We start from the raw sequence: 13,502 nt of genomic DNA, 5'->3' as shown, positions 1-13,502 counted from the left end.
GCTATGATAAATTGATTAATCGAAAGAAAATTACCTGCAGACTATAATGATAATTGATTAACCATTTAAGTCGAGGCTTCTTAAATGTAAGGATTTGTTGCTTTTCTTTATCAGGGATTATAGTTAATGAAGAGTTTTTTGTGTTTGGACTGTTGGTGGGACAGAAAAAATAATTTGAAGATGTCACTGTGGATTCTCTCTTTTTTTTCTTCATTTGTCTTCATTTTATAAACAATTGTGAAAATGGCCGGCATGCATATGTGTGTTATGTATTTGCTACTAAAATCACATATTATATTATTATCCAGTTGTGAATTTAATTTTACAAAAACACGAGTTCGGAAAAAGTCAGAAACAAGGATGTTTCACTGTGATTACTTCAGCTACCAATTTCTCAGTTTAAAAAAAAAAACTATTCAGAGAGAACTGCAGAAATGTGCTTCTCCCTACTTTGCTCTCTGCTTTTAAGACTTGGTTGTTTCAGGAATTCAGAACACTAGCCCTCGTATTTAGGCTTTGAGATTCCCAAACAGACTGAAAATAGCTACAAAAATAATACGTAGACCTTGGAAAACCTTGTACACTCAAGGAAATTTTAAACTGTTTAACCGGGAATCAATTCAACTGTTTAAAATGATTGGACTTAATTGGACTTAAATGGGTTCTTGGACTGTTGCTTTTTGGTTGCCATCCAGAACAAATTCAGTACGATATCCTACATCATGCCATTAGGGACAATCAGACCCGAGCAGAAACTCCAGTACAGTGTTTTTCCTAGGTTTGTGGAAGACTTAGATGCAGGAATTTGGTGAGCAGTTTGGAAGGATTTCACATTCATTTTGAAAAAATATTGGAAAAACCAGAAAAGTCTTAATGTTCAAACTTGTTAAAGACATCCAGTGGGGACTAACTACAACCATTAACTCTGGAAAAAGCCATTAGTTAGTTTCGAAGCTCTCCACTTGATTTTCCATTCATTTGGCCCAATACAGCTCAGTTGCTGTGCTCAAACCTTATAATTGTAGGGAAAAAATCCTGCAATAAAAGCAATCCAAATACACACATTTGTCAAATAACAAATTGATATTGGGATTTGGGAGTGTTAGAGTTGTGTCAAAACCAGTCACAGATATAGAGCATATGATAATCCTTCCTGTCAACAGTGTTTTACAGCTGGAGTCATTGTCATTGTGTTTATTGGGATGAACAAATAAATAAATAAATATATATTTTGACAGATATTGCAATAGAGCTGTGAGTCATGATTTTAGTGGAAATGGTCATGTTCCTGTACAACTCACAAATAGGATTTGTTGTGTCACATTTTACCTTTATCAAAAATTTTGCAGCTCCTGCGCTTTGGATGTTACACTTGGCCATGTTGTGATTTTTTGGATAATAATTTTACTAATTGTTCCTCCATGTTTCTCCTTGTTCTGTTGTTTGACAGCAAAAACAGGAATAAAATGTAAATGAGAACATTTTAATTGTGAGTTAAAAAATCAGTTTAGGTGCAGTGGATGGCACAGAACCTGTTTAACCAGTATACACTCAGTACGAACGCGCAATAACCAGACTGCTGGTGTCACTCCTCACCAGATCTTGGCTGCTATGCACAGTTTTGTTGTTTACTCGTCAAATAAAACAAACAAGACTTTCAGCTCTGTTCCTCCTTGCAGATGAGAGATCTTTCCAAAAATGAGCTGAAAATGCAGCTGCGGAAGCTCGTCATGTTCACAAAATCTTGTTTTCAACTTTAGCCAGCTACGTGCGGACTTGGTCTTAGATGTACAATTGTGTGCGTGTGTGTTTGTAGATCAGGAGGCAGGAGACGGCAGCGTCGGAGCTCAGGGCTTCTCCATAAGAGCTTCTCCGAAGACCACCCCGCGGTGAGTACACACTCGCACACACTCACACAGATGCCCTCCCCATTTACATTCCTCACTGCCCTCCTCCCTCCCCTCCCTCCCTCTCCCATCCCCCCTTCTTTTTGCTTTTCCCTCCGCTGGCCCCTCGTCTCCTCTCTCTTCCTCTCACTCCTCACACACACACATGCACACTCTCCCTCTCGCTCTCACCCCTACAGGCAATTCTCGCTCTCCCAGCGAACGATAACTTGTGTTTTTGAAGGTGGCAACCATCCTTCAACTCCAGTTAGATTTTTTTCCCTCGGTTTAATCACACATGGAAGGACAATCCGATGATTTTCCGCATTGCCTACACTTGGGAACATTTGCACGGATCTTTCGTGATGGGAGTATTGACAATAGAAATCTGTTTTTGTTTATTTCTACGTCTGTGTGGGAAGGATAATGTCACTTGATGAGGTTGGTCCGAATTTTCATTATTTCGCAGATTTGATTTAATTGACATAATTTGTCTTGTATGGGCAGAATTTGATTTTAAATATTGTAGCAAAAAAAGTGTTGAAAGTAGCTTATTTGACATCATTTTCACTTCATTTAGGATTACTTAATGTAGTTAATGTCTGATTATAAATGTAGTTGATAAATTTTTTTAATCCAAACTTCAACGCTGTGGCATTGACATACAAAATCGCAGTGTGTTTACGTTTGTGGTGTGATTTGAAAGTGAAAAACGGATGGCAATAGCAACTTTTTTCCCCACCTTTTCTCCACATTGAGCATCTCTCCGTCCACTCTACTCTCCTGCTGTCCCTCATTTCCCCTCTTTCACACTCAACAGATTGTCTCAGCACACACACCAAGATTTATCACATTAAGACAGTCCACTTCCCTCTTTCTGTCTCTCTCTTGCACGTCCTCTTTCCTTCTCTCTCACTGTCTCACACACACACACACGCACACAGACAGAAAGCCTGGCCCCTTTTCATTAGAGGCCACTGTAACAACAAATTGATGTAGTTTTATAGCCAGCAGTGTCTATGTTTGTCTGACGTTTATGTTAGGTCGTTAATCTCCCCATTGACCTCTCTATCTCTCCTTTTCTACCCATGCTCTCTCTCTCTCTCTCCCTCTCTCTCTCCCTTCATTCAGCTCTCCCATTGGCGGCCTGCAGATCCGCTATGACTCCGCGGGGTCGTTGCTGGGGCCGGGGTTGCTAGGGGCGGGGGGAGGCGGCGGGGACACTGTGCCCCCGGTGGCCACCAGCATAGAGCAGCTCCTGGAGAGACAGTGGAACGAGGGGCAGAGCTTCCTGCTGCAGCAGGGAGCGCAGGGAGATGGTGAGGACACACACACACACACACACACACACACACACACACACACACACACACTGAAACACACCTGATGCAGCATGAGAATGTGCTCATACACACATGGCTGGGTATGATGCGAGATTTTCCAAGTCTAGTATCAATTTTTCCTAGTCTAGTATCAATATTATATCTATTTTGCTACCTGGCTCAGAGGACTCAGACGTTCTAAAGGATTCCTCAGCCAGAAGTTTCTTTGGTTCGTTTGTTTTCTTTGTTTTTTTTTTGTTATTCATTAGCATTTGTGATGTCGTTGAATGTTGCCTCCATCTTGATAAAGCTTTGCAGACTTTGGAAACACACAGAAAAGTGGTGGATAAAAGAGACTCTAATTCTTTATGTGAGGAAGTTTGATGTGCTGTATTTTATAAATATAACATTGTTAAAGAAACAAACCAAATCAGAATTTATAAAAATGTCGTCAAAAACGTAAACTAAAAAAACAAATTGTTAATAATGATAATGATATAATATCAAAATATTGTCAAGCCCTGTGAACAAGTTTACAAATCTGACAAGACATTCGCTGCCAGCTTTCGGTATTTGTAGCACATTTGGCACATTTCTGTGGTTCAATAGCCTTCAACACCCACACTACAGCTAGTCATTATTTCCACCTTTTCCCTGTTTGCCTCATTTCTCACTTCCTAGCCATTGATCCATCGCCCCTCTGCCTCCTAGCTGTTGCCATTTGCTCATTCTCTCGCTCCGTCTCCTCAGTCACTTCCTCACTTTATCTGTTATTGTTGCATCTGTCGATCTCTGTCAGTTACCTCCCTACCTGAGCATCGCTGCAGGGATCTATAAAGTGAAAATGAAATAGGGAAGGCGGCCCCGTTGTCCGAAAGGTCGTCCTTCATCTGGACAAGTCAGGTTTAAGTTTCTGTGTCGCCGACTCCTCTGTGCTGAGTCTGCACAGGCACCAGGGTCACTGTTCTGTAGCTGATCTTGACCTCTGACCTCTGTGGAGTATATCTGTCCAATCAGTCACTGAGTTGCATGGTTGTGCCTTAAGGAAGGAGTGGCATGTCAGGAAGTCAGGGCATCGTTAAGTTTAGGTTTGAAAAGGTCTGCTTTGACCTTGTCTTGCCACAGAACGATCACTTTTATTTATCTCACACACGACTGGACAGCAGTAAATATTTTTAAGCAGGAAACAGAAAGAGCTTCCGCTCCCCTCAGATCAATCACATCAGATCAATCAGTTTTCTCCCTCTCTTTCAGTGGTGGGCATGTTGAAGTCCCTCCACCAGCTGCAGGAGGAGAACAGGAGGCTGGAGGAGCAGATTAAAACTCTGACCATGAAGAAGGAGAGACTGCAGCTTCTCAGCGCTCAGCTATCAGTGCCTTTCACCCCCTCCACGGCCTCTTCTGGTACACAAACCTTAAACTTGACTTAACATTTTACGGTGAAACAAACGGTCCTGGTGTAGTCATTTGCAGTTACAGTTGTTATTAATAAAAGATTGTGCAGAAAAATCTGAATAAAGATAACATCTATTTATACTTTTCAGACAAAACAATTAATGATTAACTGAAAGAAGCAGAGACTAAAGCCAAAGCTAAGCTTTTGTTAACCTGTGTTTCAGATGTGAAAGGAGCCCACTATGGAGGGACTGACTCATCGTTACCTGCTGCAGCTCAGGTAAGAACAAACCCCCAACAAACACATGATGGTCAGCAACGAATCGCTAATGTAATCACTGAGTTAGCCCCTGATCTCCAATGATTAAAGAGACTCTTTCTCTCTCAGGACAGTACGTCATGTGGTGGCCACAGCAGTAGTGGTTCCACCTCGTCCCTCTCCACCCCTCCCTCTGTCTCCCAGAGCCCGCCCCAGCCGCAGCTGAACGGCATCGCCAACGTGGGAGCGGCCCCGGCTGGGCTGGCTGGCGTAGCAGGGCTGATGGGCGCTCTGGGTGCAGGGAGCGCGCTTGGAATGGGGGGAATCGTCGGGGCGCTTAACGGGGTGATCCAGACGCCGGCGGGCACCGCAAGCCCTCACACACACACCACAGGAGCATCTACGGGCGTCACGTTGCCCGTTAATAACAGGTGTGTCCAGAAAGCTTTTTCATCCTTGACGTGAGGGAGCACCCAACCTCATCTCTTGGTTTCTTAAGGTGTTTGAATGTGACCTTTATTGCATCCTCTCCTTTCTCTTTCCTCTTGCTTGCGTGTTGGATTGTAGCAGCTCAGCAACTAGTAAGAACAGGTGAGACAGAAGTCTGTTCAGTATCACAACAACCTGTAGTCTGTCAGGGGAGAGTGTGTGAAGATGTCACAATACTGCTTGTGTTGTGTGTGTAGTTATGTGCATTCATGTCCTCTTAAGCTATATTACTTTCTTGCAAAGTTAAAGTCGTCTTAATAAATAAATACATAAACAGCAATATATGCAAATACTTCTGTCGTCTGTTGGTTTATAAGTCGACATACTTATTTAATGTGTGTTGCTTTTTGCAGCCCCCGTGTAAACCTCTAATGTTTTAAAGTTGTGTAAAACAGTGTGTTTACTGTGTTGTGTTCTGTCTCGGAAGCGCTGCGCGGCTTGGCCTGCTGTCGGAGCAGCAGAGACTCATCCTGCAGCAGCATCAGCTCCAGCAGCTGCTGTCCTCGCAGCATTCAGCGGTACGACACACACACACACACACGCAGTTAAACATACACAAAGGCACTGAGCTACAACTTTGCTGCAAGATTAACTATTCTCAATCCCTCATTTCTTGTCCTCCTTCTTTCCTTGCCTGAAACTTTCACTTCCTCCTAATTTTATCCTCCTCCCCCCTCCCTTCCTTCCTCCGTCTCTCTCCCCCAGGAGCAGCAGCAGGTGTTGCTCTACCAACTGATGCAGCAGCAGCAGGACCTCCAGCAGCTGCAGTCCCTCTCCTCCTCTGCCCAGATTCCCTCCATCCCGCTCTCCTCTGCTCAGCTGCCCATCAACAACCTGCTGCCCGGCGCCCAGAGCCAGGGCCAAGGCGCCATCGCCGCCAACCCCTTCCTGGCGCTGCAGCACGCACACCCTGACACACACGCCTCGGGGGCACAGAAGCCACGTCTAGCAGAGAAGGCTATGGGCGTCGGGGGGCAGGAGAAGACATGACGGCAAATGCTCTTCTTTTTTGTTTTTGCTTTGTTTTATAAATAAATATGCAGAGTCTTCGGGAGATCTGACTGTTGGTCACCTTTTGTAGTTCATTGATGAGAACACTTTGTGTTCCTGGTAGATTTTTCTTTCCAGTAATCTGTGCTAATACATTAGCACGCTGTAGTTTACCTTTTTCCGGGTTTATTTTTACAACCTTTCAGGTTACTGTCTTCATTTTGTGTTCATTTTTATTATTTATTTCCATCCAGTTTTAGATTTAGTTTATTGCTTTAGTGCTGCTTCAGGTTATTATTATGTCACTGTTGAGATAATTATTTTCATTTGATATCACTGGTAGCAGCTTAGCTTCAGTAAATATTCACACGTTGTGTCCGTTCTCGTCTCTCAATGGGTGAGTTGACTAACAGGTCAGCTTTAGCTTTAGTTTCTTCTTCTCTAATCTCATTATTCTGCCTCCTCCTCGCATTTTTGTCTTTCTCTTGTTATTGTGTAACATTTTTTTTTTTTTTTTTGCTTCCACATTTCTCTCACCACTTCCCCATCCTCCACACTCGCATCCCTCTCGGTCTAGTCTCTCTGCTGTCTCACTCTCTCAGGGGCCTCAGCTATCACACAAGCTAGCACAAAACACACACACACACACACACACACAAACACACACACATCACACTGTACCACAAGTGTAAAAAGAAAAGAAAAAAACTATCAGATTACGTGAATATAAAAAAAAACTACAATTCCCTACCACAGGACTGAACAGTAGCAGATGTATGTTTGACATCTGTCTCGCAGCAGTCCTGAGGGGGAATTGTGAAAATATCCTACATGTTCTCGCCGTTGCCTCTCTTCCCGTGTCTCTTTCACTCCGTTTGCGCAGATCCATTAATGTCAGTAAGCCAAGCCTCGTACAGTCACCGCAGAAGCCTTGCTTTTGACTGTCTCTTCTCTGGGCCAGATTCAGGGGGCTCACTCAGGGAAGTGAAATGAAAGAAGAAGAAAAAAAAGAAAGAAAAAACAGCCAGTTGAATGTTTAGAGGGATTGCGTTAATCCACACGGCACAGACTCACAAAGAGAAATTATGCAGTTGGTGTTCAGCACGTGGAAGTCATTTCTATTTCATCTTCCTGATTGAGCCCCCCGCTGCAGCTACCTCTCGAGCAGGACCAGCCTATCAGGACCTAAAAGGCCGACAGCAGCGGCCGCTTCAAAACAAACTCACAAACAGTCAGGACTGGCCAGTCAGGGTCCAAACCCCAAGTGCCTGAGGCCAAGGAAGGGAAGGCAGGATTTACTTTTCCTTTTTACCTGTGTCCCTGTCACTTACATCGCTACTGGTAATTAAGCTGCGTTGCCACGGCAACACGTTACAAAAAAAAGACTTGTCTAACGTCTGGCTGGACGTGCCGTCTCTCTAATAAAAAACAGGAAATATTCTGCTGCATTCTCTAATATCAAAGCCAACTTTGTATTGCGCTTTTTATTTATTGGGAGTTTGTCTATCGGGCATAAGATGATATATTTTAAAAGCCTGCTGGTGTTGCAATCTAACATCATTTTGTACTACTGTGTAAAGTTTTGTTTGTCTTTTTCCTCATACAGTCGAATTGTGCTGTAAACCCTTTTAATGACTTCTATTCTGTGTTGTGAAAGCTAAAAGCTACTTGATAGTTGGCTGATTGGGGAGGGGGGTTGCGGCTGTATATAGCTGTTTGTAGGGGGGAGGAAATGTGTCCGGAGGGGTGTTCAGTGGCACAGTTTTTACCTCGTTAAGTGTACATAGACCTTTTCTCATTGGCCGTTGGTGTACATAAGTGATTGTGATTGGCCGTGTTGGTGTGAAGGAAAGCCAATGAAGCCTCAGTTTGTGTGTGTGAATCTTTAGGACCAGAAAAAAAAGGTTGACAGTGACTGGACACACAAAGTATTAATTTATTTTTATATGTTCAGGGACATTGTGTTTCTTTTTTAAGTTTTGCACCATTTTTTTTTTTTTTTTAATTTTCATTTTGATGAGAAGTCATTTTATACTTGGGGAGTGGGGGGGGCACCGTGTTTTCATCTGTGCACACATTTGTTTGGATCAATTTTGTACAAGTGGAAAAAACCAAGGGAGGGTGCGGGAGAAATTTTGACATTGTATTTCAGAACACCAAATTAAAGAAACACTATGGATAAAGTATCAAGTTTTGGTCTTTGTGTTCAGGAGTTTATATCATTTTGTACCATTAATTGTCAAGGTGGGAAATGTATTTGAAAACACAGAGCTATTTAAACGTGGATATTTCTGAATATACTGAAACATTAATGTGTTTTATATATTATATACAATTCTCGACAGATTTTGCTGTTTTAGTTGAATAAAATGTGTTTTTTTTGCTAACAAAGTCTGTAGATTTGATTAGTCGCAGGAGCAGCAGTGGCTTCAATTCAAATGAGCATGAATGTTTAAAGGTGCACTGTGTAGATTTGGAAAATAAATTCAGAAGCTATTCAGAAAGGTAATTTTTACAACACTGATCAGATAATAATGCAAACACAGAAATATTTATGAGTTCCATAACTGAATAACCAAGCTGTTCTCAGAGGAAAATAAAGTCCCCAGAACACTGTTTGAAGCCTGAAAGGAGGCAGGGTCCGCCACATATAAACAGTAAAACAGTATGAACTTGTGTTGTCCTTTAAGGTCAGTTTGTTTATTCAGTTAATTCAGTCATGAAAACAAACACAATTTGATTATTCTTTGATGTAAATATTTTTTTATTTAATTTCAATTTTATAAAATTTGACAGAAATTTCCTCCCAAAAACTACATAGTGCACCTTTAAGATGTATTGTTTCCAAAGATATAATACATATTATTGAATGATTACATTTTACACACGAAAACTGAAGTTGTAAGTATAGAAGTTAGCTGAAGTTAGCCAAGGAAAGAAGGCATCCTAAAATAGAATAAAAAATAACATGCAGCTTCGTACTACAGTACTCATACACCTATGAATAACACTCCACTATAATACATGGTAAACAGCTTCAGTCCATTCTAAATAAATGAAATGGACCCCAAATAAAAAGAACACTTTTACGATTCAAGTTTTTTTTGTTTTTTTTTTAGTTTTCAGGTACAAATCGTGACCCCATGAGGTGACTGCAGATACACTGAGGAGAAACCAGAAAATATTTCAGTATTATTTAAAATTAATTGACAGAGGGGTGTAATGGCTTACCTGGTTTATATTATATATCATTATTTATACAGAAAATTCTGGAGGAATTGGCAGCAGCGAGGTGTGATTTATTCAGTAACAAGGCGGAGGGAAATGAATAATCATGGAACTGAGAAGTGCCAATAGAAGCTGAACATCTTTAAATTTAAACAATGTGCTTCGAGGCTCCTGTCCTAACAAATATGCACACACACACACACACACACACACACACCCTGAAGCTGATGACTTCCAGCTGCCAAGAAACAACCAGATTGTGTGTGTGTGTGTGTGTGTGTGTGTGTGTGTGTGTGTGTGTGTGTGTGTGTGTGTGTGTGTGTGTGTGTGTGCGAGGTGGGGGCACCATTCTGCTACATCTGCTTCTGCCCTGGTAATTAAAAGCTCACTTTCCTCCTGCACCCCTGCTCCCCCAGAAATACCCCCCTTCCTCACCCCCCTCAGGAGTTTTAAGTCGCCCCTCCTTGCACAACACACACACTCACACACACACACACACACAATCTAACCTGCATTCAACAACACAACCCCCCTTTTCTCTTCCCCTTTCTCAAGCACTTGCTCACACACACCCCTCCCACTACCAAATATCCCTCACTGCGCACACACACACACACACACACACACACACACTCACTCACTATCAGCCCTGTCAATCACAGCCAGGCTGTTTAAACAGCATATACCCCCTCCCTCCTCCTCCACTACCACCACCCAGGACCATCTCTTTTATAAGCCTCCACCATCAGAGCTGCCTCCCCTCCTCTCCCCATAATAGCAGCACCACCCTGCCACACACACACACATAGGGCAGAGCTGCTGTGTCCATCATCGATCACACTCCCCCTAGAAACCCTCCCCAGGGGTAGCAGGGCTTACCAGCTGATGGAGGACCCCTGTGTGCGGCCCGACCAGGTGCCTGATCACAAAGTCAAAACACTACTAAGCCCTGGTGTTAGGAGACAGGAGGTTTCTACCTCACACACACACACAGAGCAGATAGCAGGCCAGCAGGAGGGTTAAGCCCTGGATGATTAGACAAATGTTAGGCAGATATCTGCGGCTTCAGAGGCCGAGCTGTGCTGCTGTCACCCAGGAATGCACCGCAGCAACATGGATACCTGCCTCCGAGTGAGCAGGCTCTCTCTGTGCCTGCCTTCATTATTCTCCCGCTGCAAAATGAAGCTTCTTAATTGTTTGGCATTTTATTTAGAGACAGCAAAGCTGGAGGACACAAGTGCAATCAAGACAGCTCTAAGCAGAGTGAAACCGAGGAGAGGAAAGCTGGATTTGATTGTGGATTTTATTTGTACAGTCTTGATTGGATCTATGAAAACCAAATGACACAGCTTGAAATGATTTGACAGCCGTGTAATGCACATGTTGCTACATTCACAAGTCAGGTAAAACGGTATAAGTTATCACAGGTTGTTATGAGGCTAATATAAGTGTTCTTGTATACTTATGAGAACAGGATATATGTCACGTATTATAAATATATTTAAAGGATTCTCTCATACCCAAGCTAACTGATAGAGCAGGAGAAAAATACCACAAATCAGTTTTTTTTTTAATACTGTATTTTTCTTGAAATTTTGTGTCATTTTAAATAGATCCCCCAAAATTACATTACTTAAAAACACACACACACAAAAGGAATGCAGAAATATGAAAAATACCCCCAAATGTTGGAAATTAATGCCAGAGAATGCCAAATTGGTGGAAAAAAAAAAAAAAAATTTTAAGAGTTCGAGACCGTGATTAATGCGAAGGTGGTGTGTATCTAACCGGTCCTCAAGACTACAGGGCCAGAATGCTGAAAGTTCATCACTGGTCAGATTTCGAAATTATGAATTTTGATAAAAACTTGGTTTAGGATAGTCTGTGTGAGAGACATCCATTTTGACAAACATTTTACAACAACACTGTCCATAGACAAACATAACAAGACATGACAAAAGTACTCATGGCTCCATTGATGAGGACTTAAAGGAGAAGTTCACTCAAAAATGCAAATTCAGTCATTAGCTCCTCACAACCATGCTGATGGAGACTCGGCTGAACTTTTTTAATCCACCGAACATTTCTGGAGCTTCACAGCAAAACAGCATCAGAGCATTCATCTGAGCTACTGAAGCAGATGGGGACTTGTTTAAAACTTAAAAAAACAACAAGAAATAAAAACATAAAATGGCTCTGTGCAGCTCGAAAAAATATGGTGAATTTCTTTTTTTTCTTTTTTTTAAATGCAATAGATACATACATTTGCAAAAGTTTGCTGATGGCTTGGAGATACATGTTTTTCACAGGACATTGGTCATCTCTTCCCATCCTGGAAAAACTCAGATGTCACACGACAAATGACAGCGAAACCGTAAAACAAGTTAACCAAGTGCCATGAGTAATTCCTACACGGGTTTTGGCGTATGTTTGGTAATTCAGTTAAATGATTTAATTAGACCTCAGCCTCAAAGAGAGGCAGCGAAGAGCAATAAAGCTGAGAGAGGCTCCGCTGTAATAAACCATTAGCAGGAGGAGGCAGCCGCTGGTGTGTGTACAGTAATGCAGTGTAAATCATCACAAGAGTGGCTGCCATTAGGAGGCTTAATCCTGGCCAGAAACCTGTAGTCAGCTGCTAGGGGCCCTGATCCGGTGCAGAGTGGAACCAGATCCGGCAAAACAGAGGTGTTTAGGAGGAAGAGCAGGAGGAGGAGGAAGGGTACAAGGAGAGTGTAAGGGGAACAGCTGAGGAGATTCCCAGGGTGTGTGTGCGTGTGTGCCCGCATGTGTATGTATGTGTGTGTGTGTGTGTGTGTGTGTGTGTGTGTGTGTGTGTGTGTGCGTGTGTGTGTGTGCCCCCCACAGGTCTCTCTCCTGTAGGATAATGGTGGCGAGGAGAAGCAGCAGGATTCAGCCTCATCCCTCTTCACTCTCAGATAGCTCGTATTCTTCTGCTCAGTGACACTCCTCTGTCACCCCCCGACAGACACACACACACACACACACACACACACATCCTTCCCTCTCTGTCTCTCCCTCCTCTCCCTAAAGCCTCTGCTGCCACAACACACATGCAGTGTCGTAAGGGTAAACACAAAACAGAACAAATTACAGTAATTACAGCGCGAGAAATGCACCTCAACTTATTTCACTTTGAAAGGCACTTCACATCAGTTGTGTTTATGTAGCCCAAAATACAAATATGTGTTTCTGAGGGCTTCACAGTCTGTATCTCTCTGATTCACACTGCACCATATGGGTACCTACAGTTAAAATCAGTAAAAAAAATAAAAATAAACCAGTCACAGTCACTATTCAAACTAAAACATCCTGAGGCTGAGCTGAGAGACAGATACTTATACAAATCAAGTAATTACAGAGATAATAAAACTGCAAGCAATTATAAAAAAACCTGCACAAATGTAACCCAAGTTCACAAGCTGTGAGGAATACTAAATATTTGGATTTGTAGCTGTATTCTATCTATCTATCTATCTATCTATCTATCTATCTATCTATCTATCTATCTATCTATCTATCCTTGTTGTATATGTATTTGCTCATATGTACAGCCATGGCTACCCTTAGGGTAATTGCTTATAAACAGCCTAAATAAAAAAAATTAGTTTCTCTAAATACATAATTATTGGTAACACAAGGGTAACTCTACTCCTCATGTATTGTAAATTACACTTTGGATTAAATTAAAATTCTTCTTTTTAAAAGTTTACAAATTAATAAAAGCCTAAAAAGTTTTTAAATAATATGAAAATGTTATTCAAAACGTAGAAACCATTAGCTCATGTGAAGTGAATCTGATTCTGTTGGCTACATGTGTGGATAAACGCTGATCAGCGGTGTCGTGTAGCCGCAGCGTTTTCCCGGGACTCAGCGGCCCCTCGTCTCGTCCTTCTGCCGGAGTGAAGCGCTGCG

At 42.2% G+C, this 13,502-nt stretch overlaps 1 protein-coding gene across 5 annotated transcripts in view; it reads left to right on the top strand.

The window, feature by feature from the left end:
• mllt10 (MLLT10 histone lysine methyltransferase DOT1L cofactor) overlaps nt 1-8,527 on the top strand; it is a 45,753-nt gene extending 37,226 nt beyond the window's left edge. For 3 of the 5 annotated variants that reach the window (XM_030398057.1, XM_030398053.1, XM_030398058.1), the window contains 8 exons: nt 1,817-1,889; nt 3,018-3,205; nt 4,463-4,612; nt 4,828-4,883; nt 4,992-5,293; nt 5,430-5,453; nt 5,779-5,869; nt 6,057-8,527. In XM_030398057.1, the coding sequence (XP_030253917.1) occupies nt 1,817-1,889; nt 3,018-3,205; nt 4,463-4,612; nt 4,828-4,883; nt 4,992-5,293; nt 5,430-5,453; nt 5,779-5,869; nt 6,057-6,341 (1,169 nt within the window). In that variant the 3' untranslated portion in view covers nt 6,342-8,527. The remainder of the gene's footprint in view (nt 1-1,816; nt 1,890-3,017; nt 3,206-4,462; nt 4,613-4,827; nt 4,884-4,991; nt 5,294-5,429; nt 5,454-5,778; nt 5,870-6,056) is intronic. The other 2 variants (XM_030398054.1, XM_030398055.1) reach the window with 2 other exon arrangements.
• The last annotated feature ends 4,975 nt before the right edge of the window (nt 8,528-13,502 follow it).

This window comes from Sparus aurata, chromosome 19 (assembly GCF_900880675.1).
Source record: "Sparus aurata chromosome 19, fSpaAur1.1, whole genome shotgun sequence".
Lineage (NCBI taxonomy): Eukaryota > Metazoa > Chordata > Actinopteri > Spariformes > Sparidae > Sparus > Sparus aurata.
The sequence above is the reverse complement of the archived record's forward strand: the minus strand, read 5'-3'. Positions and strand labels throughout refer to the sequence as shown.